Raw genomic sequence first — 25,806 nt, forward strand, 5'->3', positions numbered from 1 at the left:
TTCAAACAAAACAAAACAAAACAAAAAACAACTTTAAATTAGACTTTTAAGTGTTCGCAAGTGGAATGGGCTTATTAGAATGAGTCCTGCCTACCCTGATAGTTCTCTGAGGAAGTAACAGTCTGTTAAGGGAAACTGGGATAGCAGAGGAGCAGAGCCTTTTACTTTCTACATGCCCCACAAACCCCCAACAGCTGAGTTTCGTTTCTCTGCTGTACTGCACATTGGCAAATCCATCTGACTGCCCTTGTTTCCTTTTTAGATGGGGTGAGTTGGGGGCTGGGGGTGGGGAGACTCAAGTTAGGCTGGAATTAATGATTAACAGTTGATATTTGAAACTGTGGTTAAGTGCAGCTTTGGCCAGCAGGTATACTAATTGTAAATTTGCCCAACTGCTAAGACAGACAGGCAAACTCAAGTTCTCCAGGCTTCTCTCTGTGTGTCACTTGTTGAAAACAAAGTAAAATAAGAGGAAAAAAAAGATGTATTGAAAAAGCAAGCGCCTTTACCAAGGTATGTGTTTGATATGCAAAGATTTTAAGGACTTTCACAGACATGCTGTACAAAGAGACCATGTTACATCACATGAGGAAGCAGTAAAAGTAAATATTAAAGTTAAGTGAACAGTACCTGTAAAAGCTCATTTAGAGAAGGATGAAGACCATTTTGGAAGAAGAAAAACATTAAGAATTGCAGCAAACAAGGTGTTTCAGGTATGATCTCAAAAGTTATTGTTTAAGGTTTCTCTTAAGCATTTATTGCTCGAAATGCCTTTTTCTACCATGAGCTTTGGTATTTTGAGGGAGGGGTATTTTTTTTATTTACAATAGCAAATGATTTTTAAAATGTGTCTGATTTAACATTTTGGAGGTTTTTAGTTAATATCCATGAGAAATTTGAGAGGAGGTGCATAGTGGAAGAGGACTAATAGCTTGAACTCAATAGCAAGTGTTTTACAAATTAAAAAGGTATTCAAAAGCAATATGAGGAGTTCCCGTCATGGTGCAGTGGAAACGAATCCAACTAGGAACCATGAGGTTGGGGGTTCAATCCCTGGCCTCTCTCAGTGGGTTAAGGATCCAACGTTGCCGTGAGCTGTGGTGTAGATCTGGCGCTGCTGTGGCTCTGGCGTAGGCCAGCAGCAATAGCTCTGATTAGATACCTAGCCTGGGAACCTCCACATGCCATGGACGCAGCCCTAAAAAGACAAAAGACCAAAAAAAAAAAAAAGCAATAGGAAAAAGTCAGAAGACTTGATTGGTCTCAGGTTTTTCTTAGAGCTGTTAGTTCAGTTCTTTGTGGGAATAAAACATTGATAGGAGAACAAGACAACCTAAGAATATATTGTAAGATAATTTTTTAAATAGAAAATTTTGTAGGTAGAAAATCAGTTATAGCTTTTTTGATAGCTACAGAAAAGAAAAACTTCAAAGATGGAAAGAAAGAAAATAAATTGGAAGAGAAGATAAGAATGGAAAAATTGGGGTAGAGAGAGTGTCAGATGCAGATGGTGGCCATGAGAAATTTCTGATTGACAGGTGAGCTGGAGGCAGCGGAGAAGGGTCGGGGAGGGGATGGATGTGGGGTGGGAGTGAGGGGTCCCTTCCCTCTCAGTCCTTGGCTCTTCCCAGTCACAAACATGCTGACCACTGGACATACAACAATGCTGAGGAAAATTCTAGGACTGGGGTGAAATAAAAGTCAGCATTATGATAGGGACTCTGTGAACACTATTGTGTCAACTATTCCTTTCCCTCCATATTTCTTGTAAATCTGATGTCAGTAAGTAAATTATAAATTCATATTTTATGTTCTAAATCAATGTGTATTTTTCTTTTTGTAGGATGATTTTATTATATCAAATGGTACATTTCATTTTATTTGCCTCAGTTTCTGGTGGTAAGTAGAGCTTTATCTTTAGTATTGACTGGAAATAATTTGATTCCTTGACTTATGGATTATGTTACAGGAGAGCATAAGCCCATAGAGGGAAATCACACTATTATCTCCATGGATGTGGGAGGATTCCTTGCAAGCACTCTAGGGAAGGAAATACAATCCTTTTTTTTTTTTTCTTAAGCCTTCAAGGTTTTTCAAAGCAGGAAGGAAACTGAGGTGAAGGAATTGTAAGTAAGAATCTATGTCTCTATCTATATCCACATCTGTACTATATTTATATCTAAATCTTCATCACACGTTTTAATGATATTTAAGAGCAACATTTAAAAGCAGCCATCTTGATTTGTCTCACTGATTATTTTCCAAAATAAAGTCAGTTCAATGCAGCACATACACACACAAACAATTTTGAACTGAAAAATAATATGCAAATATTCCTACATAGTTTATGTAGTTCAATAATTTAACCACTGTTGTGAGTTTGCCACTTTCCATCAGGTCCCCTAAATTTGTTTACAAATTACTTAATCAATATTCAGAAGGATATATCAGTACAAGTATTTTTAGCCCCATGTTTATTCTTTATTTAAAATGAAGGCTTAAGCATTCCTTTAAAAAATAACTTACATATATTACATTTAATTTCTGCTGTTGTTGCTAGCATTTAATGCACAGTAAACTTTTATTCTGGTGTATGTGAAAAATGGTAAGTCTAGGAAAGAGATTTAAAATAAAATAAATTTCACTACATTTCACAATTTCATTTTTCTTTGTGACAAATTTCATGTTCAGGTTATTATATTCCTTCATTATCATCATTATGAAATAGTATTGTAATTTAATTGATAGGTCAGTGCTAACTCAGTGGACATATTTTGAACATTTTGGAACATATACATATAGAACATTTACAAAAATTGACCACATAAAAGGCCCTAAAGCAAGTCTCAACAAATTTTACAGGATTAAAATTATACAGAGCAAGCTATCCAATTACAATGGAATTGAGCTAAAATATATGAAAAGACAACTGGAAAATCCCAAATTTTTGAAAAATTAAATAATGACCTTTTAAATAAATATAGGTCAAAGAAGAAATCACAATGGAAATGAGAAAATATATTGAATTGAATGATAATGAAAACATGGCTTATCAAAACTTTGGGATGTAGCTGAATCAGTGCTAAAATCAAGTATGTACACTTAGAGGTATATATTAGAATAGGAAAATGGTAAAAATTAATGACATAAGAATCCACCTTAAGGAGTTCCAGTCATGGCTCAGTGGTTAACAAATCTGACTAGAAACCATGAGGTTATGGGTTCGATCCCTGGACTCGCTCGGTGGGTTAAGGATCCAGCATTGCTGTGAGCTGTGGTGGGGGTCACAGACGAAGCTTGGATCTTGCATTGCTGTGGCTCTGGCATAGGCTGGCAACTGTAGCTCTGATTAGACCCCTATCCTGGGAACCTCCATATGCCATGGGAGCGACCCTAGAAAAGGCAAAAAGACATTAAAAAAAAAAGAAGAAGAAGAAGAATCCACCTTAAGAAGATAGAAGGAGAATAGCAAATTAAATGTAAAAAAGCTAGGAAGAAAAAATAAACAAAATAGAAACTAACTAAATGAAAAACAAACATGTTAGGGGAAGATTAACTTACGAATCTCTAAAACATTTTATAAGGTCAATGTAATCTTGATACCAAAACCTGGTGAGGATATTAAGACAGGGATATTATGACATTTTGATAAATCATAGGCCATTTTTCTTCATGAGCATAGATGCAATTATTAAAAACAAAAATTACCAAACTTAACCCATCAGTGTATTAAAATAAAAACAAAATGATGATTGCATTGTCACAAATTTGGGTTTATTCCAGGAATGAATAATTAGTGTTCAAAAATCAATGGATGAACCACTTTTAGGCTTACACCCCCAAAAATGAAAGCAGAAATTGAAAAAGATATATTGATAGCAGCATTATTCACAATAACCAAAGGGTAGAAACAACCCAAGTATCCATCAACGAATTAACGGATAAACAAAATGTGGTCTGTGCACACACTAGTAATGAAACATTATCCAGTTTAAAAAGGAAGGAAGTTCTGACATATGCCACAAAATGGACGAAATTTGAGGATGTGCTAAGTGAAATGAGCCAGTCACAAAACAATAGACACTATATGATTCCACTTTTGTAAGTTATGTAAAATAGTCAATCTCATAGAGATATAAAGCAGAATGATGTTTGCCAGGGCTTGGGCACAGGAAGGGTGGAGAGTAAGCATTTCATGGGTACAGACGTTCAGCTGGGGAAGATGAAAAAGTTCTGGAGATGTGTATATTGTTACAATAAAAATAATAATTTTAAAAATATGTGCAAGAAAGCATATGATAAAATTTTTTGTGATAAAAATTCTTAGCAAACCAGAGATAGAAGGAAACTTCCTTGTCTGTTAAAGGATGTATTAAAACAAACAGACTAAAATCTAAAACAAAAAGTTTTTAAGAAATCTAATACTTAATAGTGAAATATTGAAAATTTTCCCTAGAAATTGAGGATAAGACAAAATTGCTCAGCATTACTTACCTTAAACTTCACACTTGAGGTCCTTGTCACTGCAGTAAGAAAAGAAAAGGAATAAAAAGTAAAGGACTAGAAAGAAATAAAACTCTCATTGTTTATGGATGATATGATTATGTTTCTAGAAAAATCCAAAAAACTAGCGCATAAATTAGTTGAGTTGATAAATTCTATGAGTAAAAAGTCTGGAATAAAATCAATATTATACAAAAAAAGCACTTTCTAATTCATCCAAAAAAACAGGTAAACCACTTTTTACTGGCACTAAGAAGCTGTATTTGGCTTTTGAAAATCTTTCAGCCTTGTAAAAATAAATGACCCCATTGGTAGGGGGCATGTTTTCAGAAATTCCACACCTATATTAAATATATAAACTCTGTTTAATTTACCAAACTTCTTAAAAGAAACATTTTATTTACTTATTTATTTTGCTTTTTTAGGGCCACACCCATGGCACATGGAAGTTCCTGGGCTAGGGGTGGAATTGGAGCTGTAGCTGCTGGCCTATACCAACAGCCACAGCAACATGGGATCTGAGCAGCATCTGCAACCTACACCACAGCTCACAGCCATGCTGGATCCCCAACCCTCTGAGCGAGGCCAGGATGGAACCCTCCTCCTCATGGATACCAGTCGGATTCCAAGCCACAAGGGGAACTCCAAAAGTAACATTTTAAGATAGCGTGTTTCTTTGCTCCAAGAGGTGGGGTTTCCTGATCAGTGGGACCACTTCGAGGTGCAGCAGACCCTCCATTGATTTGAGGTTGCCCTCCAGGTCCTTTGGAAGCAACACAGAGCTTGGGGAGAGGAGAAAGTTTTACCCCCAAGAAGGTGGATTTTTAAGGAGAGTCTGTGGCAGGATCCTTGACTCTTCTTCCATGGATCCCTTTGGCAGACTAGCAAACTGGACTCCACCCTCAGAATAACATTTTCAAAGAAGTGAGGTACAAATTCACAGGATTACCAAAGAAATAAATTATATTGAAATATAGTTAATTAAAATGTAAAAAAAATTGATGTAGAAATAGGTGTTCTTTTTGCTTCTTATTAACACATTAGGTAACAGAATTTAGTGGTGGGTCTAAAACCGCAGAGCAATTACCATCAAACTAGTAATGAGTACAAATGGTGTTTTGAGATATCTGCAAAACTGTAGTGTTTTCTTTTTCAATTTGTGATTTTTATTATGACAAAGGTACACATACCGTGAACGCTATTGCAGTTTGTTCTTACATTAATAATGGAAAGATATGTCATATTTCAGATAGAAGTTAGTGAAAATGAAGATGAAATTTCCTACCGTCCAAGTCCATGGACTTCTACATCTTATAGGCCTCTAGTGATAATTTCAGTTGTTTTTTACTTGCATATTTTTCCACATATGTGTTGATTGTCACTACAATAAAAATTACTTATTTTTAATTTTATCGATTTTGTTGTTGCTAAAATAAATTTGTTGTATTTAATTCTGTCCAAATATATTTATTTTTATATTAAAAACACCAAGGGCTAGATTGTAGTATTTGTCAGTGAAAAGATAACAAGATTAAAAACTATAACACTTATATTCAGTGACTAAATAACAATGACCTAAAAATCCACAATCTGGAATATTTGATATCTCTTTCTAGAAAAAGAAGAAAATTTCAATTGTATGCAACTTAGCTTTGTTTGTATTTTTAACTGGTTTCAGTGGAAGGGGTTTCAGTGGAAGGGGCTTCATTTTTCCAAGAGTCTAAAGTTCATCTTACTAAAATGGCCCATTTATTTATTTGGTTTTTGTTTTTCCTCCAGTTTTATTACGATATAGTGGACATATAACACTGTATAAGTTTAAGGTGAACAGCATAATGATTTGACTAACATACATCCTGAAATGACCACCACAAAAAAATTAGTGAACATCCATCATCTCATTTAGATACAACATTAAAGAAATAGAAAAAACTAATGTTTTCCTTATGATGTGAACTCCTGGTATTTACTCTCTTAACAACTTTCATATATAACATACTCAGTGTTAATTTTATTTATCATGTTGTGACATTATGTCTTTAGAATTTAATTTATCTTATAACTTGGGGTTTGTACCTTTCACCTATCTTTATCCAATTTCCCTTTCTTCCAATGCCTGCCTCTGGTAACCACAAATCTGATCTCTTTTTTTGTGAATTTGTTTGTTTTTGAACTATAATTGGCCTACCACACTATATTAGGTTGTCCTAAAGAAAAAACAAAACAAATGGACAAACATAATGAAACGGAAACAGAGTCATAGAAACACAGAACACATGGGTGGTTGCTAGAGGGGAGGCTGGTAAGGGGGGCAGAGAAATAGGTGAGGGAGATTGGGGTACAGACTTGCAGTTGCAAAATAAATAAGTCATGGTTGTGAAATGTACAGAGGGGGGAAAGTAGTCAATAATTAAGTAATATCTTTGTATGGTGACAGATGGTGACTAGACTTGTCTTGATGATCATTTTGGATTGTACAGAAATATCCAATCACTACATCGTGGACGAGGAATTTATGTAGTGTTCTAGGTCAATTGAACTGGTCCATTTAAAATAGTGTAGTGATGTGGTACATTATCACATCCAGGGCCGTCAGGCCACCTGAAGATGATCACTGTGGAGCCTTTGTTTCATATAAACATGGAGGTTGGACACAGAGGAGCAACGGGGAAAGGGAAAAGCAGAGGTCATTCTAGATCTGGATGGGGGTCCCAGAAAGCAGTTTTGCCAGTTAAGATCTGAGAAATGAATCCGTTACCCACAAAGCACCCAAGTCCCCATGGCAATCATTCCTAAGCACTATCCCGTTGAGGCACATGTGCCATTTAGCGATTTTCTTTTCTTTCTGAGGCTTCTTATCCGATAAACTGAAAGTGTTGGTTGCCCTGATTTCCAAGTTCAGACGTATTTCCTGTTAAGCTTGCCCTTGTGAGATTATTACCTGATTAGCTATGTGCCCACTAAAATCTAAATAACACGTGTCATGTATTACATCCCAGAATGTATGACCAAGCTGTTCCAAGATACCTACTTTCAAGGAGGAGACATTGCTGTTGTTTCCACGCCCAGTGCCAAGCACTGCCAGGTGGTCTGCACCCACCATCCGCGGTGCTTGCTCTTCACTTTTATGGCTGAATCTGAAGATCCTACCAAGTGGTAAATATTTGCTTTTCTACATAGGGGAAACAGACTTTATACAACAATTGCCTACAATACATTGCTGTCTTCCTTTTTATAAAATTTAATGTGGCAATTGGAAAATACATTTCCTTCAGTTGAAATATTAAATGTATCAGAAAAAAAAAAGGATAGTGTTTAGGCAGATCAGCAGGAACAGACAGGCCCCTCACAGTGGACTTCCCAACCTCTTTTATGGTCTTGATATTAATGATACCATCTTGTTTTTCTCTACCTTTATGCCCCTTAGTCATTTTGGTTCTTTGCTTTTCAACTGCTTATTGATAGTTGATATTATTTAAAAGGGTGCTTTTCCCTCAATTTTTTTAATAGAAAAAAATTCATTATTTATAAAGATAATTTGAAAGGATAGTGCAGTGATTCCCTGTCACCACCAAGGCTTTTGGCCATTTTTGCTTTTCCATATCTGTACATATAGATGTCTAACCATTTGGAGTAATTTGAAACCGTCCCAACACTTCACCCCTAAATATCTCAACATACATTATCCTACACCAAAAACGTTACAAATTTCGCAAGAATCCCTTTATATCAACGTAATTGTCCCCCAAATAGAATTCATAACAATTAATAAAGATATTGCATAAATACTTATATAATCATATAAAATGTAAAAATATACAAACCGAGAGTTCCTGTTGTGGCACAAATGAAATCTGACTAGGAACCATGAGGTTTCGGGTTCAATCCCTGGCCTTGCTCAGTGAGTTAAGGATCTGGCGTTGCTGTGAGCTATGGTGTAGGTCACAGACATGCCTCTGATCTGGCGTTGCTGTGGCTCTGGCACAGGCCGGCAGCTACAGCTCCGATGAGACTCCTAGCCTGGGAACCTCCATATACCACGAGTGTGGCCATAAAAGGACAAAAAAGACAAAAAAATAATAATTATACACACACACACACACCCACACACCCACACACCATTCTTAGCTCATGAACTGTACAGAAACAGGCAGAGAGCTGCATTTGACCAACAGGTCACAGTTCCACAAACTCCTATTTCCTGTTAAGAAGGAGAATCTTATGTGATCTTTTATTTATCTTTTCTTAATCTGAGCAAATAATCTAATTTATCCTAACTACAGTGAGTTTCATATTGTACCTAATTCATGACTAAAGTTTTAAAATGAAAACAAAGAGGTCTCTGGTTTTATCTATCTACATGTCCATATGTGTATGTTACCTCTTTTTTTTTTTTTCCCATTATAGTTGGTTTACAGAGCTCTGTCAATTTCACATGTGATCTTCTGAATGTTGGGATATTGGAATGAAAACAAACTCACAGTCTTGCTGAGAAAATATTTGTTTTGGCTTGAGATAGAGGTGTTTGTTTCCTTCTCTGATTCTCTGTGGGCTGACCTAAAGACCCATCATTGTAAAACATACATTTTTACCCAATGAAGTTATTTCTTAAAAAACAGGTTTACTTGCACCCTGAAAGACAGTGTTACGGAAACACTGCCAATGCTGAATATGGCGGGAGCAATTTCTGGATATTCTTTCAAGCAATGCTCACACCAAATAAGTGGTAAGATGTCTTGCTAGAATTGATATATATGTATGAGTTTTTCTGATGTGTACATGCAGTTACATCGGGTATGGTTTTATGGTTGTGAAAAAAAAAAAACAATATGGGGCAGTAAAATCTCCTAATGAAGTTTTTTCCAGATAGAGCAAAAAACTAGCATATGCCCTATATAGTTCATTAAAATTTCTCTCAAAGGACATATCTAATGACATAGGCCATTATTTGTTTATTTTCTTTCTCCCTCCTGGCTTAAAGTTTTATATGGAAGTCCTTATTACACATTTAATCCACTTCTAAGGAAGCAGCTATAAAGGTTGAGATGACACTTGTCTTAATTGTGGAAAAGATATTAGAATAGGTTAATTAGTGAATCAATCAATCAGTGACGTTAAGGAGACAAGAGAGGCCAGTTCATATAATTGAAACAGAAATTTTTAAATCTAATATCACCACAGCAGGAGAAGAACATTGGCATTCTCTTACTGTTTCCATGTGAGAGTAGGAATTAAGTGGATTAAAAGAAAACTTAAGGGGGTTCCCTTTGTGGCTCAGTGGGTTAAGAACCTGACTGGTATGCATGAGGATGCAAGTTTGATCCCTGGCCTCACTCAGTGGGTTAAGCATCCGGTGTTGCCATGAGCTGTGGTGTAGGTCTCAGACATGGCTTGGATCTGATGTTACTGTGGCTGTGGTGTAGACTGGCAGCTGCAGCTCCAATTCAACCCCTAGCCCAAGAACTTCCATATGCCTTGGGCCTAAAGAGCAAAATTAATTAATTAATTGAAAGAACCTCTGGAGTTTCCTCAGGTTAAGGATCTGCCATTATCCCTCCTGTGGCTCCAGTCGCTGCTGAGGTGCAGGCTGGATCCCTGGCCGGGGAACTTCCGCAGGCCATGGGCACAGCCAAAACAAAAACAAAGCCTAAAAGACTTCTGAGGAAGAGTGGTGAAAGAGTTGAAAGAATAAGTCTGGAAGGAGAGTTGATAAGATAAGAACTATCAGACTTGCACCCGGCGTCTGGAAGATAACCGTATTCTCTGATTTTATTTCCAGCTTGCAACACAAATGTTTATGTAGACCTAGACATGAAGGGCATGAACTATAACAGCTCTGTTAGCAAGAGTGCTCAGGAATGTCAAGAAAGATGCACCAATGACATGCACTGCCACTTTTTTACATATGCAACCAGGCACTTTCCAAGCATCACGCATCGGTGAGTGAGCTGCAGGCTGAGCCCAAGGACCTTAGTTTATCCAGTGGAAAACAAAATGGGATTTATTAAACTTTTTCCATCAGCTTCATGCCAACATTTACTTCTAACCCCTACGAGATGTTCTATAATAAGTACTTACAGTTTCCTTGATGGAAAATGCATTTGAAGTCCAACTTGGATGCATTTCTTTTTACAGCACGGAGTCTGTGTTTTAATCATGCTTATAAAAATGTTTCATCCATCTCTGAGCTAATTTAAAGGGTACTACATTTTTAAGTTGGCAATTTTGAAACACTTACAACTGGTCTGAAAGTTCCATTCCCAGCCAAAAGGATGCTATAGTACGAACATACAGAATCAAAAAAAATATATATATATACTCAAATATGCTTCCAAATAGCAGTTCCCCACCTGAGACAAAGAAACTGAAATCCACGCGAAATATTTTGAAATCTGCCCCCTCCTGGATTTTGAAATATTCCAGGGATAAATCCGTTGTCTAAGAATATGAAAAGACTGATCTGTAATTGATCAATCTCTTTTCTCTTAAAAATATTTTTAGGGAAAAATATCATTAACTTTTTCACTTGGAAATATTTGAGGAGTTCCCATTGTGGCTTAGCAGGTTTAGAACCTGACTAGTATCCATGAGAATGCTGGTTCAATCCCTGGCCTCGCCCAGTAGGTTAAGGATCTGGCGTTGCCGTAAGCTGTGGTGTAGGTCACAGACGTGGCTAGAATGCCACTTTGCTATGGCTGTGGTGTAGGCTGGCAGCTGCAGCTCCAATTCAATCCCTAGTCTTGGAACTTCCATATTTTGCCAGTGTAGCCATAAAAAGAAAAAAAAAAAAGGAAATACTTGAGATGTTCTGGATTTGTATAGGAAGCTACACTTATCCGAAATCTAATGAGGACAGACAGGTTCAAATGACTAGTATTTGGATTTTACCATTCTGCTATATCATTCATAAAAAGGAGATGAATAGAAATAAAGCATCAAAGATTTATTTAAAGAATACCAATGATAACACAAAATGAAATCCTCAAAATAATAATGAAGCTGTCATGGCTTGTCTTTAGCTCAGCTCAAGCTACATCCTTTTACATGCTTTACATCTAGGACTCAACACAACGTGCACAGCAAGGCAGGAAATTGGGAGTTGCTAGGCATTATAAAAAAAGTTAAAACACTGGAGTTCCCTGGTGGCCTGGTGGTTGTCACTGGATCCGGTGTTGTCACTGCTGTGGTGCTGGTTCAGTCCCTGGCCCTGGGAACCTCTGTGTGATGTGGGTATGGAAAAAAAAAAAAAAAAAAAAAGTTAAAATGCTGAAATTGAGAAGAGCTGGAGAAGTCATTCGTTCCCACTCTCCTATTCTTCATATCGGCATCCATCTAAAGCTGTCATCTTACTGATGAAAAAATAAAGTTGACCAAATTCATAGGATTACCAGATCCTAGCAGAGCAGGGACCCAAGGTCAGCTGTCCAGTCTCTCACATCAAGGCTATTCAGAACAATTCTTTAGCTATCATATCCAGGCCATCTGTACATGGGAATTTCTCATTATCTTATGTTTTTCCCTACTTGCATTAGGAGGGATAAAAGTGTTTTTCCACTTTTGTCTTTATTTAGCAACGTTTGCCTATTGAAGTACACCCAAACAGGGATACCAACCAGTATAAAGAAGCTCACTGACGTGGTGTCTGGATTTTCACTGAAGTCCTGTGCACTTTCTAATCTGGGTAACTATTACTTTCCTAACAAGGTACTTTGGCCACTAAATAGTAAGTGCTGATGTGTACGCCGGACCTACCTGCAGATACCAGTTTGTGTTCACTGATGAAATGGACCCAATGATCTTTCACCTTCTTCATGTGAAATATTTTATTATATTCTATAAGATTAAAGCTTATATTTTAGGAGTTCCCATTGTGACTCAGTGGCAACGAACCTGACTAGGAGCCATGAGGATGTGGGTTTGATCCCTGGCCTTGCTCAGTGGGTTAAGGATCCAGCGTTGCCCTGAGCTGTGGTGTAGGTTGCAGATACGGCTCCGATCCCGCGTTTCTGTGGCTGTGGTGTAGGCCTGCAGCTACAGTTCCGATTAGACCCCTAGCCTGGGAACCTCCATATGCCGCGGGTACAGCCCTAGGAAAGACAAAAAAAAGACAAAAAAAAAAAGATCTTACTTCTTTAATGCAATTTTAGGTTCACAGCAAAATCTAGGGGACATTGTAAAGGTTTCCCATATTCCCCTGTTTAGACACACACAGCCTCCCCCGTTGTCAGCACCTCCCACCAGATGGTACATTTGTTACAGCTGATGAACCTAAGCTGACACATCATAATCACCCAAAGTCCACAGTGTACATTATGATTCCCTCTGGGAGTTGTACATTCTGTGGGTTTGGACAAATATATGATGGCATGTTTCCATTGCTAGCATATCATTCCGAGTGTTTCCAGAACCCTAAAATCCCTGCATTCTGCCTATTCACCCTTTGCTCATCCCCAACAAACTTTTCACCTGGAATTGACAAAAGATGGGATTTTACTGAGGCTACTGGTGAATCGATTTCCTTAACATGCTTTCTTCTGTGGTACAGCTTGTATCAGGGACATTTTCCCTACAACGGTGTTTGCAGACCGTAACATTGACAGTGTTATGGCTCCGGATGCCTTTGTCTGCCGTAGCATTTGTACTCACCATCCCAACTGTTTGTTTTTTACCTTCTTTTCTCAAGAGTGGCCAAAAGAATCTGAAAGGTAAGGAGCTAAGCTTAAGTGTCGTGTGTTGTCTTTTAAAACCGCTCATCAGGAGTTCCTGTTATGGCTCAGCGGGTTAAGAACCCAACCAGTATTCATGAGGATGCAGGTTCGATCCCTGGCCTCACTCAGTGGATTAAGGATCTGGTGTTGTCGCAAACTGCGATGTAGGTCGAAGAAGGAGCTCAGCTCTGGTGTTGCTGTGGCTGTGGCGTAGGCCTGCAGCTGTGGCTCCAATTTAACCCCTAGCCTGGGAACTTCCATATGCAGCAAGTGTGGCCCTAAAAAGACAAACAAACAGACAAACAAAAACTAAACAATTGTACAACTATAAATATAACTGAGTCATAAAAAATTCTATAAATAATAAAAAAAAACAGAAACACTCAACCAAACCGCCCCCCAAAAAAATAGCTGATCAAAACCCATCACTAAAAATTCTGAGCAACTACAAATTTCATCTAGATGCCTGCATAGGGTAGATGAAAGTTTCAAAAAAAGAGTAACTAACCCCTCTTTCTTTCCATTCTCCACCTACTGATAGCAGAGCCAGTGTTACCTGGGACTCTTGCGTTTCTTTAGCTTAGGAAGGTCTCTGCCTTCAGCTAGTTCTGAATGGGATGAAGAAAATAAGAGTGGTCATTAAGAGGCATCTTAATCCAATGCTTGGTTGAAGAGTCTTGAACATGGAATAGAAAGAGCTCAGAATATCAGTGATGTGGCAAATCCAAAGTGCAGAGGGCTGGAGATGACAGCCTTCATCAACTGAATTGGGTGGAAGGGTGGAGGGAGGTCTGAGAATTTAGACCCTGTTTCCCTATGAATGGGTATTAACACAGGAAACCATAATAAAGCACAGGAAATTGCTGTGATCATCAAAGGGATATTTGCTGGGGTTGCTTCCCCCCATTAACCAAATTCACTAAAAAAAAAGAAATCTTAAGATTGTTGGCTTAAATATTTTGATTCTATGTGTTGTCTGAATCTGAATTGTCAGAGCTCTCTGCATTTGCTTGATATGGCTATTTACTGTTGGGGAGAGGGTCCCCGGAGGTAGGCCCTTGAGTTCCTGTCCATCAAGCAAGACTGATTTTTTTTTTAATTGAGTGAGGGTATAATTCAAGAAGTACTAGTTTTGTCACATGGCACTATATATTACCTTCATTTTCCCAACATGGGTCTACATAAGGGGATACCATTAACAAACTAAATAGATAGAAACCCTGCCCTCCTTGGACTAGAGTGGAAGGAAAAGAGAGTGATCAGACAGGGATATGCTGTCAATGTAATGCCAGTAAGATTTGCCGATGGATTTATTGCTGGCTATGAAGCAAAGAATCAGTGCTAGCTCCAAGATTTTTGGCCCAAGAAAATTGGAAAGATAGAAATGGCAAAGAAGAGATGAGGAAAGATTTCCTAAGGAGTTGAGAGCAGAGAGAAATGCTAACTTGAGGGTTAGAAAGAGAAGTCCGGAATTATGAGAGGTTTATGCTCTAGATCTGTGCTTGGGTGTCACCAGGATACAACTGTGAGTAATGCCATTGAAACTGGTGAGACCATCAAAGAATGGAACACAGTCAGAGATGAAAGGAGGTCAAAGATGGAGCCTTGAAGCATTATAAATTTAAGAACTTAGAAAGATGCCTTTGTAATGGTTATTTTGTCTTAATCACTACTTTTTATTTTTCCTTCTTGTTTTTATAAAACTGCCAATCAATACCTATAAAAGGAGCAATACATCTGATCCTCATTACAGGGTGAAAGAGGAATATGGGTACTGCAATCCAAGGCTCGGCTTCTTAAATTTAAATGAATAAATATTAAATAAAACTAAACTTTCATTTCCTCAGCTGTATTAGCCAGTGTATGGCTGCCTAGTGGCTAGTGTATTAGCTGCCATAGACATGGAATATTTCTGCCATTGCAGAAAATTCTACTGGAAAGCTCTGCTCTAGACTATGATTTTTGTGCTAATTAGAAAAGTTACTTCCTCCCAGAAAGATACTGCCTGGTGTGGAGCCTGTGCTGGATTTTGCTTATCCCTGTCTAAGCCAATAGCAACTCTAGGCAGCATGAAAATTTTTGAATGTTTGACATTAACTGGGAGAGTTGCGAGAAAAAAATAAAAAAGGAAGGTGCCAGGAACAGTGACGTTGATTAGAGCAAGCTCAGAAAATTTGTGTGGAGGCAGGTGGTTTAGTTTTGAAAATGTGTCTACAACCTATGGATCATGGAGTCTGACAGTGGTTTAAGAAGAGTCCTCTCAAAATGGGAAAATCTTCCATAGTAAATGCCAACAGGAGCTGACATCTAAATGTGCTATAAAAATTTCTTCTTTGATATATTGTATATGATCTATCTGTATTTCCCTTTTTTACTGTTAGAAATCTTTGTCTGCTTAAAACATCTAATAGTGGATTGCCAAGCACACGCATTAGGAAGAACAAAGCTTTTTCTGGTTTTAGCCTACAAAACTGCCGGCACAGCATCCCAGGTAAACAGTGAAAACTCTTTGTCCTGCTTGAGGTCAACAAATGGGGGCTGGGAGCTCTCTGTAGCTCATTGGGTTAAGAACCTGACTTAGTGTCAATGAGGTTGCAGGTTTGATCCCTGTCCTCGATCAGTGGGTTAAGGATTCTGCTTTGCCGTGGCTATAGCGAAGGCTGCAGCTCCAATTCTATTCCTAGCCCGTATGCTGCAGGAATTTCTGTATGCCACAGGTGTAGCCAAAAAAAGAAAAATAGAAAAAAAAAAGGGGGGGGCTAAGTTTGTGCATCTCACCTCAGATGTGTGCTTTGCTGCCTAGTGTTCTGCCATTCTTCATTCTACCATGACACTGAATTCCTGGGAGAAGAACTGGACATTGTTGGTGAGAACGGGCATGAAGCCTGCCAGAAAACATGTACCAACACCATCCGTTGCCAATTTTTCACCTATTCTCCATCTCAAGAATCTTGCAACGGAGGGAAGTAAGACATATGACGAGTTCCATAGATGCTCCTGCCCCATCTCTTTGAGAGGTATTTTAAGAGGTGCCTTATGTTTATACCATTTTGTTTCCAACCTGCAGGGGTAAATGCTACTTAAAACTTTCTTCAAATGGATCGCCAACTAAAATACTTCATGAGAGAGGAAGCATCTCTGGATATACCTTAAGGTTGTGTAAAATGGATAATGGTGAGTTTGATGTCAGGTGAAAAAATACACCTGAAGGAGTTATTTTATACCAAATATGTCATGATTTAGAGAGTCAATAATAGCCACGGCAAAATTCAGTCTTTGACTAAGATATATTTTGTAACTCAAGGAAAATTTTTTAATTATATTTGATACTGAAATCAAACTTTTGTTTTCTGGTTTAAGTGTGTCTTCCAATTTTAAGATGCACTAGTTCTATACATAGATGTTCTTGTTTTACATAAAACTTAGATATGAATAAAAAAATAATAGCCACAGAAGGAAGAAAACCAGTAAAATAAGGAATTTAAGTGCAATTTCCTGTTATTTTCACTACTATCACCCCAGCTGACCTGTTTTAAAGATAAATATTGGGCATTCCTGTTGTAAGGCAGCAGAGATGACTAGGAACCATGAGGCTTCGGGTTCTATCCCTGGCCTCGATCAGTGGGTTAAGGATCTGGCGTTGCCGTAAGCTGTGGTGTAGGTCACAGGCGCAGCTCAGATCTGGCATTGCTGTGGCTCTGGTATAGGCCAGCAGCTACAGCTCCTATTTGACCCCTAGCCTGGGAACCTACATGTGCCGCAGGTGTAGCCCTAAAAAAAAAGACAAAAGACAAAAAATAAATAAATAAATATTGGACCCTGACTAACCTTTGCATTCCCGAGTATTGATTGAATGTGTTTTATTTGACATCTGACTTCATCGACACAACCAGTATATCCTGGGGGGACTCAGGCACAGGCACAATTTTTATGTCTGATTCTTGTTATCAGGGTCAACGATCTTTCTGATTATCCTTTATGATTAAAATATCAACCAGCATCTTGATTAATCAGATGACTCATTTTTTTACATTGGCTGTTACTTAATCTTTCATCGAAATATAAATAATCATCACGTGTGTGGAAATTTCCATTATCTATTGAAGAAACAGTCAAGTAGCTCCTTCTCCAGGGCTTTAGATTTCCTGCAAATAAGTGTTCTTTCTGCATGCTTATTATTAGCCAAAGTTACAGTAAAACCTCATTAATTTGTAGCGATGAGTATGGTAGGTTAGAAATAAAAAGATTGTCTGTTATCAAACAGGACCTATAATAACATAAAAATGATAGTACACATCAGCTTAGCTCTGCTTCCATTCCAGTAGCTAATTTTTGAGCCTGGTAGAGAAGACAGTTGGTAGCCAAGCAACATTGTCAAAGGGGTGAAGCAGGAAAGAGCCTAACACACACTCTTCCCTAAATTATTGTAATAACCTATTACAACTTTAATACTCATTGATTTATATAGGTTGTATGGTTTTAGAGTTTCATTGCTCGCTGCCCAACATTATCATGCAGTATAAACTAAGTTGCCACTGAGATTTAATGAGTGCAATGGAAGTGGTAATTATGCTTTGTAATAGTTTTCGAAGTGAAAATCTTTGGTGTCAGAAATATGGGTGAGGTGAATAAATCCTTAACTTCTGAGAACCTGTTTTGTAGAGCATACCATATTATATTGTGTCCACTATTACCATCCTGGCTAGGAAATTATGCCTTTCTAGAGTTTAGAGGGGCTCTGATGGGAACCTTGGGGGAGGGCCCAAGCTTCTTTAAAAAGACAGTCAAGCTGCATGCCATGCATTTTTCTTACAATAAACTTACCCAAGACAAGAAGGAGCATTTACAATAATTCTATTGTCTTGGTACTACTATGCAATAGAAAGGATGCAGCAAATTCTCTCGTTAGTGATGTTGATGTAGCTTAAAAAATGAGAACCAGTGCTTATCCCTTAAATTTTAGAATCCATTCTCTACTTTCCTTCCTTATTTTGTTCTTTTCTAACGAATCTATGGACTCTGGTCTCTAGAGGTTATAGAATAGATAGCTTAGATGGATAGCTAAAGCAGAAAATATAAGATATAAGAAAATAAAATCTTGTGTCTTTTTAGTGAAACTTCTGAAATATGTGAAACCAGATAATTAGGTTTTGCTGCACTACATTAGACAAAATAACACTGTAATATGAGAGGGAATATCTGACTGAGATGTTTATCTTCTCTTGTACTGTCATCAGTCTACGCTGTAATTTCTGAAGGCACAGAACAATTGCCATCCAAAGAAGCATCTCCTAACACAAAACCTAAGGCTATTTTCAGCATTTTGTTTGAACTGAGAAACACATGTATTTTCAGGATTTTGTTCGACCTGAGAAATCAAATAGAATGAACAGCAAGACCTATAATTCATCTCAATAAGGTCCTTTTTTTTTTTTTTTTGGTCTTTTTAGGGTCCAAGGCATATGGAAGTTCCCAGGCCAGGGGTCGAATTGGAGCTGCAGCCACTAGCCTACACCACAGCCACAGCAATGCCAGATCTGAGCCACATATGTGACCTACACCACAGCTTGTGGCAACACCAGATCTTTAACCCACTAAGTGAGGCCAGGTTTAGAACCCAAGTCCTCATGGATACTAGTCGGGTATCCCACATGGGAACTCCCAATGAGGTCCTTGATGAGTTGTTCATAACATATTTTAGTGGCTGATAACCTATTAATTTTTTAAAACAAGACAGAAACAGAGGGGATGAATTTGAATCAGAGTCCTTGGAAATATCAAGAGTTGAGCAGAAAAACCCCAATCTGTCAACAAGATCAAAGGGCAGAAGCAGTTCACAAACCGAAGAGCAGCCAGGCTTGGATGTGGGTGGAACAGGAGCGACTGGGACCAAAGGGCAGCCTGAGCAGAAGGGGATGGAGAGGAATTAGACAAAGGCTCCAAACTTAGTGGGAGGTGCTGACCTTTTCTTTGTAACTGTAGTTCTCCAATGTTGGCAGGGCTGATTAAAACTCAAATGACTGGAGTTCCCTTCACGGCTCAGCAGTTAAGGAACCTGACTAGGATTCATGAGAATGCGGATTCAATCCCTAGCTTCCCTCAGTGGGTTAAGGATCTGGCATTGCCATGAGCTGTGGCGTAGGCTGGCAGCTGTACCTCCAATTTGATCCATAGTCTGGGAACTTCCATATGCCTCAGGTGCGGCCCTAAAAAAACAAACAAACAAACAAACAAAAAACCACTCAGATGGCTGGGGTCCATTAATAGAGCTTCTAATTCACTAGGCTCCAGAATTTGCATTTCTCACAAATTCCCAGGTGATGCTGTTGGTCTGGGGGGCACCCTTGCCACCACTGCTTTAGAAGAACCATTGGCATTATCATCATGGGGAGGGTAAGACTGTCTCTTAGTCCCAGATGAGGCATTTGGGGGTGTGCAACTACAAGGTGACTCCCTCATTCAGTTTTTATCTGTATGTTGTGCTTTGCCAATTTGATTCTAAACTGTCTCCATGTCAAGGGCATGGTAGATGATTGAATCCAGGGAAGCTTTTCTTCCCCGTGTGCTTGAAGGAACATAACTACTGATGACCAATGAAGAGCTAGGAAGTTACTCATGGAAGTCCTTCTATTGTAGCATGTACAACCAAAATCAAGCCCAGAATTGTTGGAGGAAACAAGTCTGTTCTTGGGGAGTGGCCGTGGCAGATAACTGTGCACATCACATCACCCACCCAGAGACACCTGTGTGGAGGCTCCATCATTGGAAACCAGTGGATATTGACAGCTGCTCATTGTTTCAACGAGTCAGTACGATTACTGTTTTACTCATTCACAGGCTCCCACATACAGTAAATCGATCCCTAGTGTTTTTGTACATCTTTAAAGATGTAAATTGTCCTATTTGCCAAATGAGTTTTCTGTCTTTAGTGGGGGAAAAAAAGCAAAAAGAAAGAGCCACTCTTGTCCATTGGCATCAGAACAGGTGCAGGAATATGGCTGTTTGACAGCACACTCTTCCACGTTTCCATTTCCACGCATACACCCCCCTCCCAGGGAGTTCTTATCTCCTATTAAGGGCATCCCATCTTCTCTGCACTGTCTTGAGAATGGGTCCCGAATGGAACTCCAAGAGAATTCCCCATTCCTGGGATCTGATTTCACACTTATTCTCCCTCTCCTTCCCTCTCTGCTTGCCTCACCTTTGCCTCCCCCTCCTCCCTTCTCTCTCTCTCTCTCTCTCTCATTGTCTTCTGAGTTGTTCCCAGACATAATTGTGTGTGTTTGTAAGTTCAATTCATCACTATGCATCTTACTCATATTAGAACTCAAAGGTACATTTGAGGTCAGTAGGCTCCTTTACCTTTGACACATGGGAAAATGGAGTACCAGAAAGTTCAAGTTCAGTTCAGTCATAGCCCATCAACAATAGAGTTCAGCTAAAACCCAGAACTCTTCATGGGTGGGTGTGTGTGTGTGTGTGTGTGTGTGTGTGTGTCTGTCTTGGAGGGCAGAAAATGTATTGATTTTCATGTGTTTTATATAAAGTAAATGTCAGCCCAGGACCTTCCATATAAGAGGAATATGTGACTGAAAAATCAGCATGAAATCACTCCTTTCCACCTAAAAGCCCACCACGGCAGAAAATATTAGATAGTTAGTCAGTTAACTAGCAATGTCCCTCAAGTGCCTGCAAATTATTTGGTAAAAAGATTTTCTTTTCCTCGATTCTTTCCTCCTTAGGGTAGAGTCACCTAGAGTTTTGCGTGTGTATAGTGGCATTTTAAATCAATCAGAAATAAAAGAGGATACATTTTTCTTTGGGGTTCAAGAAGTAATCATTCATGATCAGTTTGAAGCGGCAGAAACTGGATATGATATTGCCTTGCTGAAACTGGAAACAACCATTAATTACACAGGTATGGAATATTTGAAATGGAAAGTCACCTACAGTAATGACGTGGAGATGATGTCTCACACCACCATGGTTCATGGCTCAACCGTGGCGATCTCCCCAGGTGTCATTATCGTGAAAGGCAAATGGGCTGCAAAGCTAGTCTTAAGACTGACATGCAGGGGCACAGTGGAAACCAATCCAACTAGTATCCATGAGGATGCGGGTTCGATCCCTGGCCTCGCTCACTGGGTTAAGGATCCAGCATTGCCGTGAGCTGTGGTGTAGGTTGCAGACAAGGCTTGGATCCTGCGTTCCTATGGCTGTGGCATAGGTCAGTAGCTATAGCATCAATTTAACCCCTAGCCTGGGAACTTACAAATGCCGCTGGTGTGGACCTAAAAAAAAAAAAAAAACCTGACAGGCTTTCCTGGGGACTGGATCTTATTTTGGGATGTGGGTGAAATGGTAAGTTTTCTTCAGGCTTCTTCAGATGCACAGAATGGCCTACTTTTACAATCCACTGGAATTTGAAAGATGACTGATAGCCTCCGGCTTCAGAAAGCCAGGACTTCAGGTCACAACAATGAAGCTATCTCCACAAGGTCACAGACCTCATGAGAGGGGTGGTGATAGTGGAGAAGGCATGGCTGGTCTCTTCCTCCTCCCCTCCTCCTGGAACATGTGACAGATGATGCTGAACGTGAGCAATGGCAATGTATAACAAGGAGGCAGAAGCCAAAGATAAGAAAGAACACATTAAATATTAGGAAGTGCAAGAAGAGAGTCTGTCTTGGGAAAGAAAATGTGCTTGGTTTCTGATCACTAAATTGTGATTTTTTTTTAATTTAGATTCTCAGAGACCCATATGCCTACCTTCCAAAGGAGATAGAAACGTGATGTACACAGATTGCTGGGTGACTGGATGGGGGTACACAAAATTAAGAGGTAAGCAATGATGTTTCTCTCTGTGCTCCACCGAAAGATCCAGAACACAGCATAATCAGGACCTTTTCTGCGGTCCCAAGTCCTGCGGCTAACCGGAGAGTGAAGCTATAACATTTCTCAAAGGCAGGAAGCTTCTTAATAAAGAGGCAGGGACCAAAGCACTCAGGTGAAGATGAAACCACATCTGTTTGATTGGAAGCTTTAAATACAACAATCTCAGAGTTCCTGTTGTGGTGCAGGGGAAACCATCCAAATAGTATCCATGAGGATGTGGGTTCGATCCCTGGCCTCGCTCAGGGGGTTAAGGATCCCCTGTTACCGTGAGCTGCGGTGCAGGTCACAGACATGGCTTGGATCTGTGTTGCTGTGGCTGTGGTGTAGGCCAGCAGTTGCAGCTCTGATTCGACCCCTAGCCTGGGAACATACATGTACATATTTGACCGCTAGCCCGGGAACTTGCATATTTGCCCTCAAAGCAAAATAAATAAATAAATAAATACATAAACATGACACTCTTTTAAAATACTCATTATTTTTAATGACATTTAATTGGAAACCTGGCATGTTTCAGTAAAAGCCCTCTCCTGTTAGCCAGTTATTTTCTCTGAGAGGTAATTCCAGTTAGAGCCATAATGAATTTTGAACTTAATTAACGTTCACAAAAGGGTACCCATCAGAAGTGAGAAGAACATCATCTCTAACTCTAATTATAAAAGGTCTATGAGATAAACCTAACATTTTTTCCTTCCTAGATTTTTAGGTAGGTATGGTTTTGATTCAAAATACATATATCTATATATATATGGTTATCCCATTAACAAACCCCCATTTTTTTTTCAGACAAAATACAAAATACTCTCCAAAAAGCCAAGATACCCTTGGTGACAAATGAAGAATGCCAGGCAGGATACAGAAGCCACAAGATAACCAATAAGATGATCTGTGCAGGCTACAAAGAAGGAGGGAAGGATGCTTGTAAGGTAACACTGTTCCTAACCAATGGAATATATTCAAATTAGAGTGTTTAATGCCCTTTTTGGGCCACACCTGTGGCAGGTGGAAGTTACCAGGCCAGGGATTGAATGGCGCCACCGCAGTGACAACACCAGGTCCTTAACTCGCTAGACCACCAGGGAGCTCCCTGTTTAATGCATTTTTTTTAAAGCAGTGATCTGGGGACACAGTGGATTGGTTTTCCTTACTCTGACATCTGATGTGGAAAGACTGGGGGGAAAGTAAGTGATCTGGTTCTCTAATGTTTGTTCAAGGGCCGAGAGAGAATTTTAGGCGACATCCCTCTTAAGAAAATATATTTAAGATGAGAAATGTCTGAGCTGATCAGTGTGCCTTTTCTTTTCCCCCTCTGTCACAGGGAGATTCAGGGGGCCCCCTGTCCTGTAAACACAACGAGGTCTGGCATCTGGTGGGCATCACAAGTTGGGGTGAAGGCTGTGCTCAAAGGGAGCGGCCAGGTGTCTACACCAGAGTGGTTGAGTACGTGGACTGGATTTTGGAGAAAACGCAAGAAGCCTGAGAGTGTCCCCAGAGGTCACTGGACTCCCTGAAGGGTCACCCAGATTATTCCCTGGAAGAGGGTTTGGATTTCCCTGGAGAGCTGCCCCTTCATCTTCCTCCATAGGTGAAGAATCAGAGACAGTAACAGACTAGAGGGGCTTGGCATTGGTAAGAACACACCTAGAGGACATAAACAGCCATTCTCTCAACTCCCATCCTGTGACCTTCAGAGCCTGTTCTCAGCATCCAGACTCTTGCATTTTGGTTACACCATTCAGCCCTACAGAGATTGAAATATTTGACGATGAAAACCTAGCCAGACACACAGGAAAAGAATCAAGTCGTGGCACCAAGGGATCAGGTAGAGCTGCCCCAAGAAACTACCATCAAAAGATTTGTTAACTGAAAAATGGGAGTTGGAGGAAATGGCAGCAAGGACGGTCAGCATCAAATGCCAAGATTCCATGCTCCACGCTCCCGAATGCATCTCCTTTTGACTGAATTAGGCAGCAGGTTTTCAGAAAAGTCAAGAATTCTTGGAGTCCCCTTCATGGCTCAGTGGTTAATTAACCCGACTAGGATTCATGAGGATGTGGGTTTGATCCCTGGCCTTGCTCAGTGGGTTAAGGATCCGGCATTGCGGTGAGCCGCTGTGTAGGTCACAGACCTGGCTTGGATGCAAAGGATTAAGAGTAGTAATTTGCCTGGCACTGGTACCTTAGGGGACGAATCTTAAAGCCATACTTGCCTAGAAAACTGTTTGTGTGTAGATTTCATATTTATTAGGCATAGTTTGAGATGGAGGAGGCTGATGAAGATGAGGGGAGTAAGCTAAGGACTTCCTAAGACGAGCTGCCCCTGTGAGTGTGGATTTACATATCTGTTTATAGATAATAAATGTATTGAGTGGAAATCAATGTAAAGTCCATCCATACTACAGGGAAAAATGACTTGGGGACAAACAGATGGTGACAGTAGAGCCCTCAGCATCTACAAAGCAGCTCCCTGAGTACATGTATTTACCTAGTTGTTTCTGATATAGTTTAACAATCTAGAATGTGCAGTGTCTACACCAGTTTTCAATCCATGCCAACAACTTGTGTCCATAGTCAGTGCAATCTTCATAGTATTTGTTGACAGGGAGCTGGGGGGATACAGTGATGAGCCAATAAATATCCCCCTACCTTCACGAAGCTTCTAGTCTAGTTAGCATGAGCCATAAAAATAAAATAATTAAGTATACTTATAATTAAGTATGTCATTTAAATGGAAATGAGATGGAGGCAGAGGGTTCTAGGAGAAGGAAAGGAAGGAGAGGGCTGGAGGCAAGTTCCAAGATTGAGGTAAAAAGGAATTGCGTCTGAGAAAGACATAATCAAAGCAAAAACGAACAAACAAAAGCCTCAAAACAAAAAGACTGGTATGGCATTAAGGTCTCAGCTACTGTCCTGTCTCAGTAAAGACTCAGGGAAACTTTGATCCACTTTGCTGAAGAGCCCCGTCCCCAACTGGTGCTGTTCAGACCTCCTTCATCCTCTGCATCCGCCTCATCCTCTAATACTCCTGTTATGTTCTTTCCCCAGTTCCTATATCAATCTGGGTCAGAATGGGACTTCTCCTGCTTTTGTGTGGAGAATTTTCCACCTTCTGGTTAATGTCCCCAAAATTAACATTTAGAGAATTTGCCTACTGCCCTGAGGCTCCAGTAGCAGTGACTGGTGGTCCTATGCTGTGGTCCTTTGCTGTGGTCCCCTGCTGTGGCAGTTGTTTCCTCTCTCACTGGCCTTTCTAAAGGTGTCCTGAAGCCACCTGCTTCCCCAGGAGGGATACTCTGGGTTCCCCCAGGAGGTGGCACCCTAACAGCCTGCTTCCCATGGTCCATGAGCTCCCAAATTCCAACCCATTTCCTTCACATGGTTCATAGATGGTGCACATTCTCATTCACTAGAGTGGGGCCAGCTTCTCTCCTTCTGTCTTTCCCAAGGCCATCCACAGACTGAAAAGAACTCTTCAGGACAATTTTCCTTTTTTTTTTTATTTTTGCTTTTTAGAGCCTCACCTGCTGCATGTGGAAGTTCCCAGCTCAAATCAGAGCTGCAGCTGCTGGCTTACACCACAACCACAGCCATATCGAATCCTTAACCCAGTGAGCGAGGCCAGGGCTTGAACCACATCCTAAGGGATACTAGTCGGGTTCTTAACCAGCTAAACCACAGTGGGAATTCCCAGAGCAATTTTT

At 39.7% G+C, this 25,806-nt stretch overlaps 1 protein-coding gene across 1 annotated transcript; it reads left to right on the forward strand.

Moving 5' to 3' along the window:
- The first annotated feature begins 427 nt into the window (after positions 1 to 427).
- On the forward strand, positions 428 to 23,863 carry F11 (coagulation factor XI). The gene is made up of 15 exons (XM_047770381.1): positions 428 to 713; positions 1,844 to 1,899; positions 7,503 to 7,659; positions 9,123 to 9,229; positions 10,283 to 10,442; positions 12,075 to 12,184; positions 13,049 to 13,208; positions 15,593 to 15,702; positions 16,015 to 16,177; positions 16,279 to 16,385; positions 19,848 to 20,016; positions 20,954 to 21,129; positions 21,957 to 22,052; positions 22,893 to 23,032; positions 23,425 to 23,863. Exons 2-15 carry the CDS (start codon positions 1,845 to 1,847, stop codon positions 23,584 to 23,586), a joined length of 1,872 nt encoding a protein of 623 aa, XP_047626337.1. The 5' UTR covers positions 428 to 713; position 1,844; the 3' UTR covers positions 23,587 to 23,863.
- The last annotated feature ends 1,943 nt before the right edge of the window (positions 23,864 to 25,806 follow it).

This window comes from Phacochoerus africanus, chromosome 3 (assembly GCF_016906955.1).
Source record: "Phacochoerus africanus isolate WHEZ1 chromosome 3, ROS_Pafr_v1, whole genome shotgun sequence".
In the NCBI taxonomy this organism is placed as follows: Eukaryota; Metazoa; Chordata; class Mammalia; order Artiodactyla; family Suidae; genus Phacochoerus; species Phacochoerus africanus.

What these genes read in the sequence shown, in the direction of transcription:
- F11 (XM_047770381.1), top strand. Translation starts at nt 1,845, where the DNA reads ATGATTTTATTATATCAAATGGTACATTTCATTTTATTTGCCTCAGTT. An exon ending in GCTGCTCATTGTTTCAACGA is followed by an intron (nt 20,017 to 20,953) that starts GTCAGTACGATT and finishes TTTCCTCCTTAG; the next exon opens with GGTAGAGTCACCTAGAGTTT. An exon ending in AACAACCATTAATTACACAG is followed by an intron (nt 21,130 to 21,956) that starts GTATGGAATATT and finishes TTTTTAATTTAG; the next exon opens with ATTCTCAGAGACCCATATGC.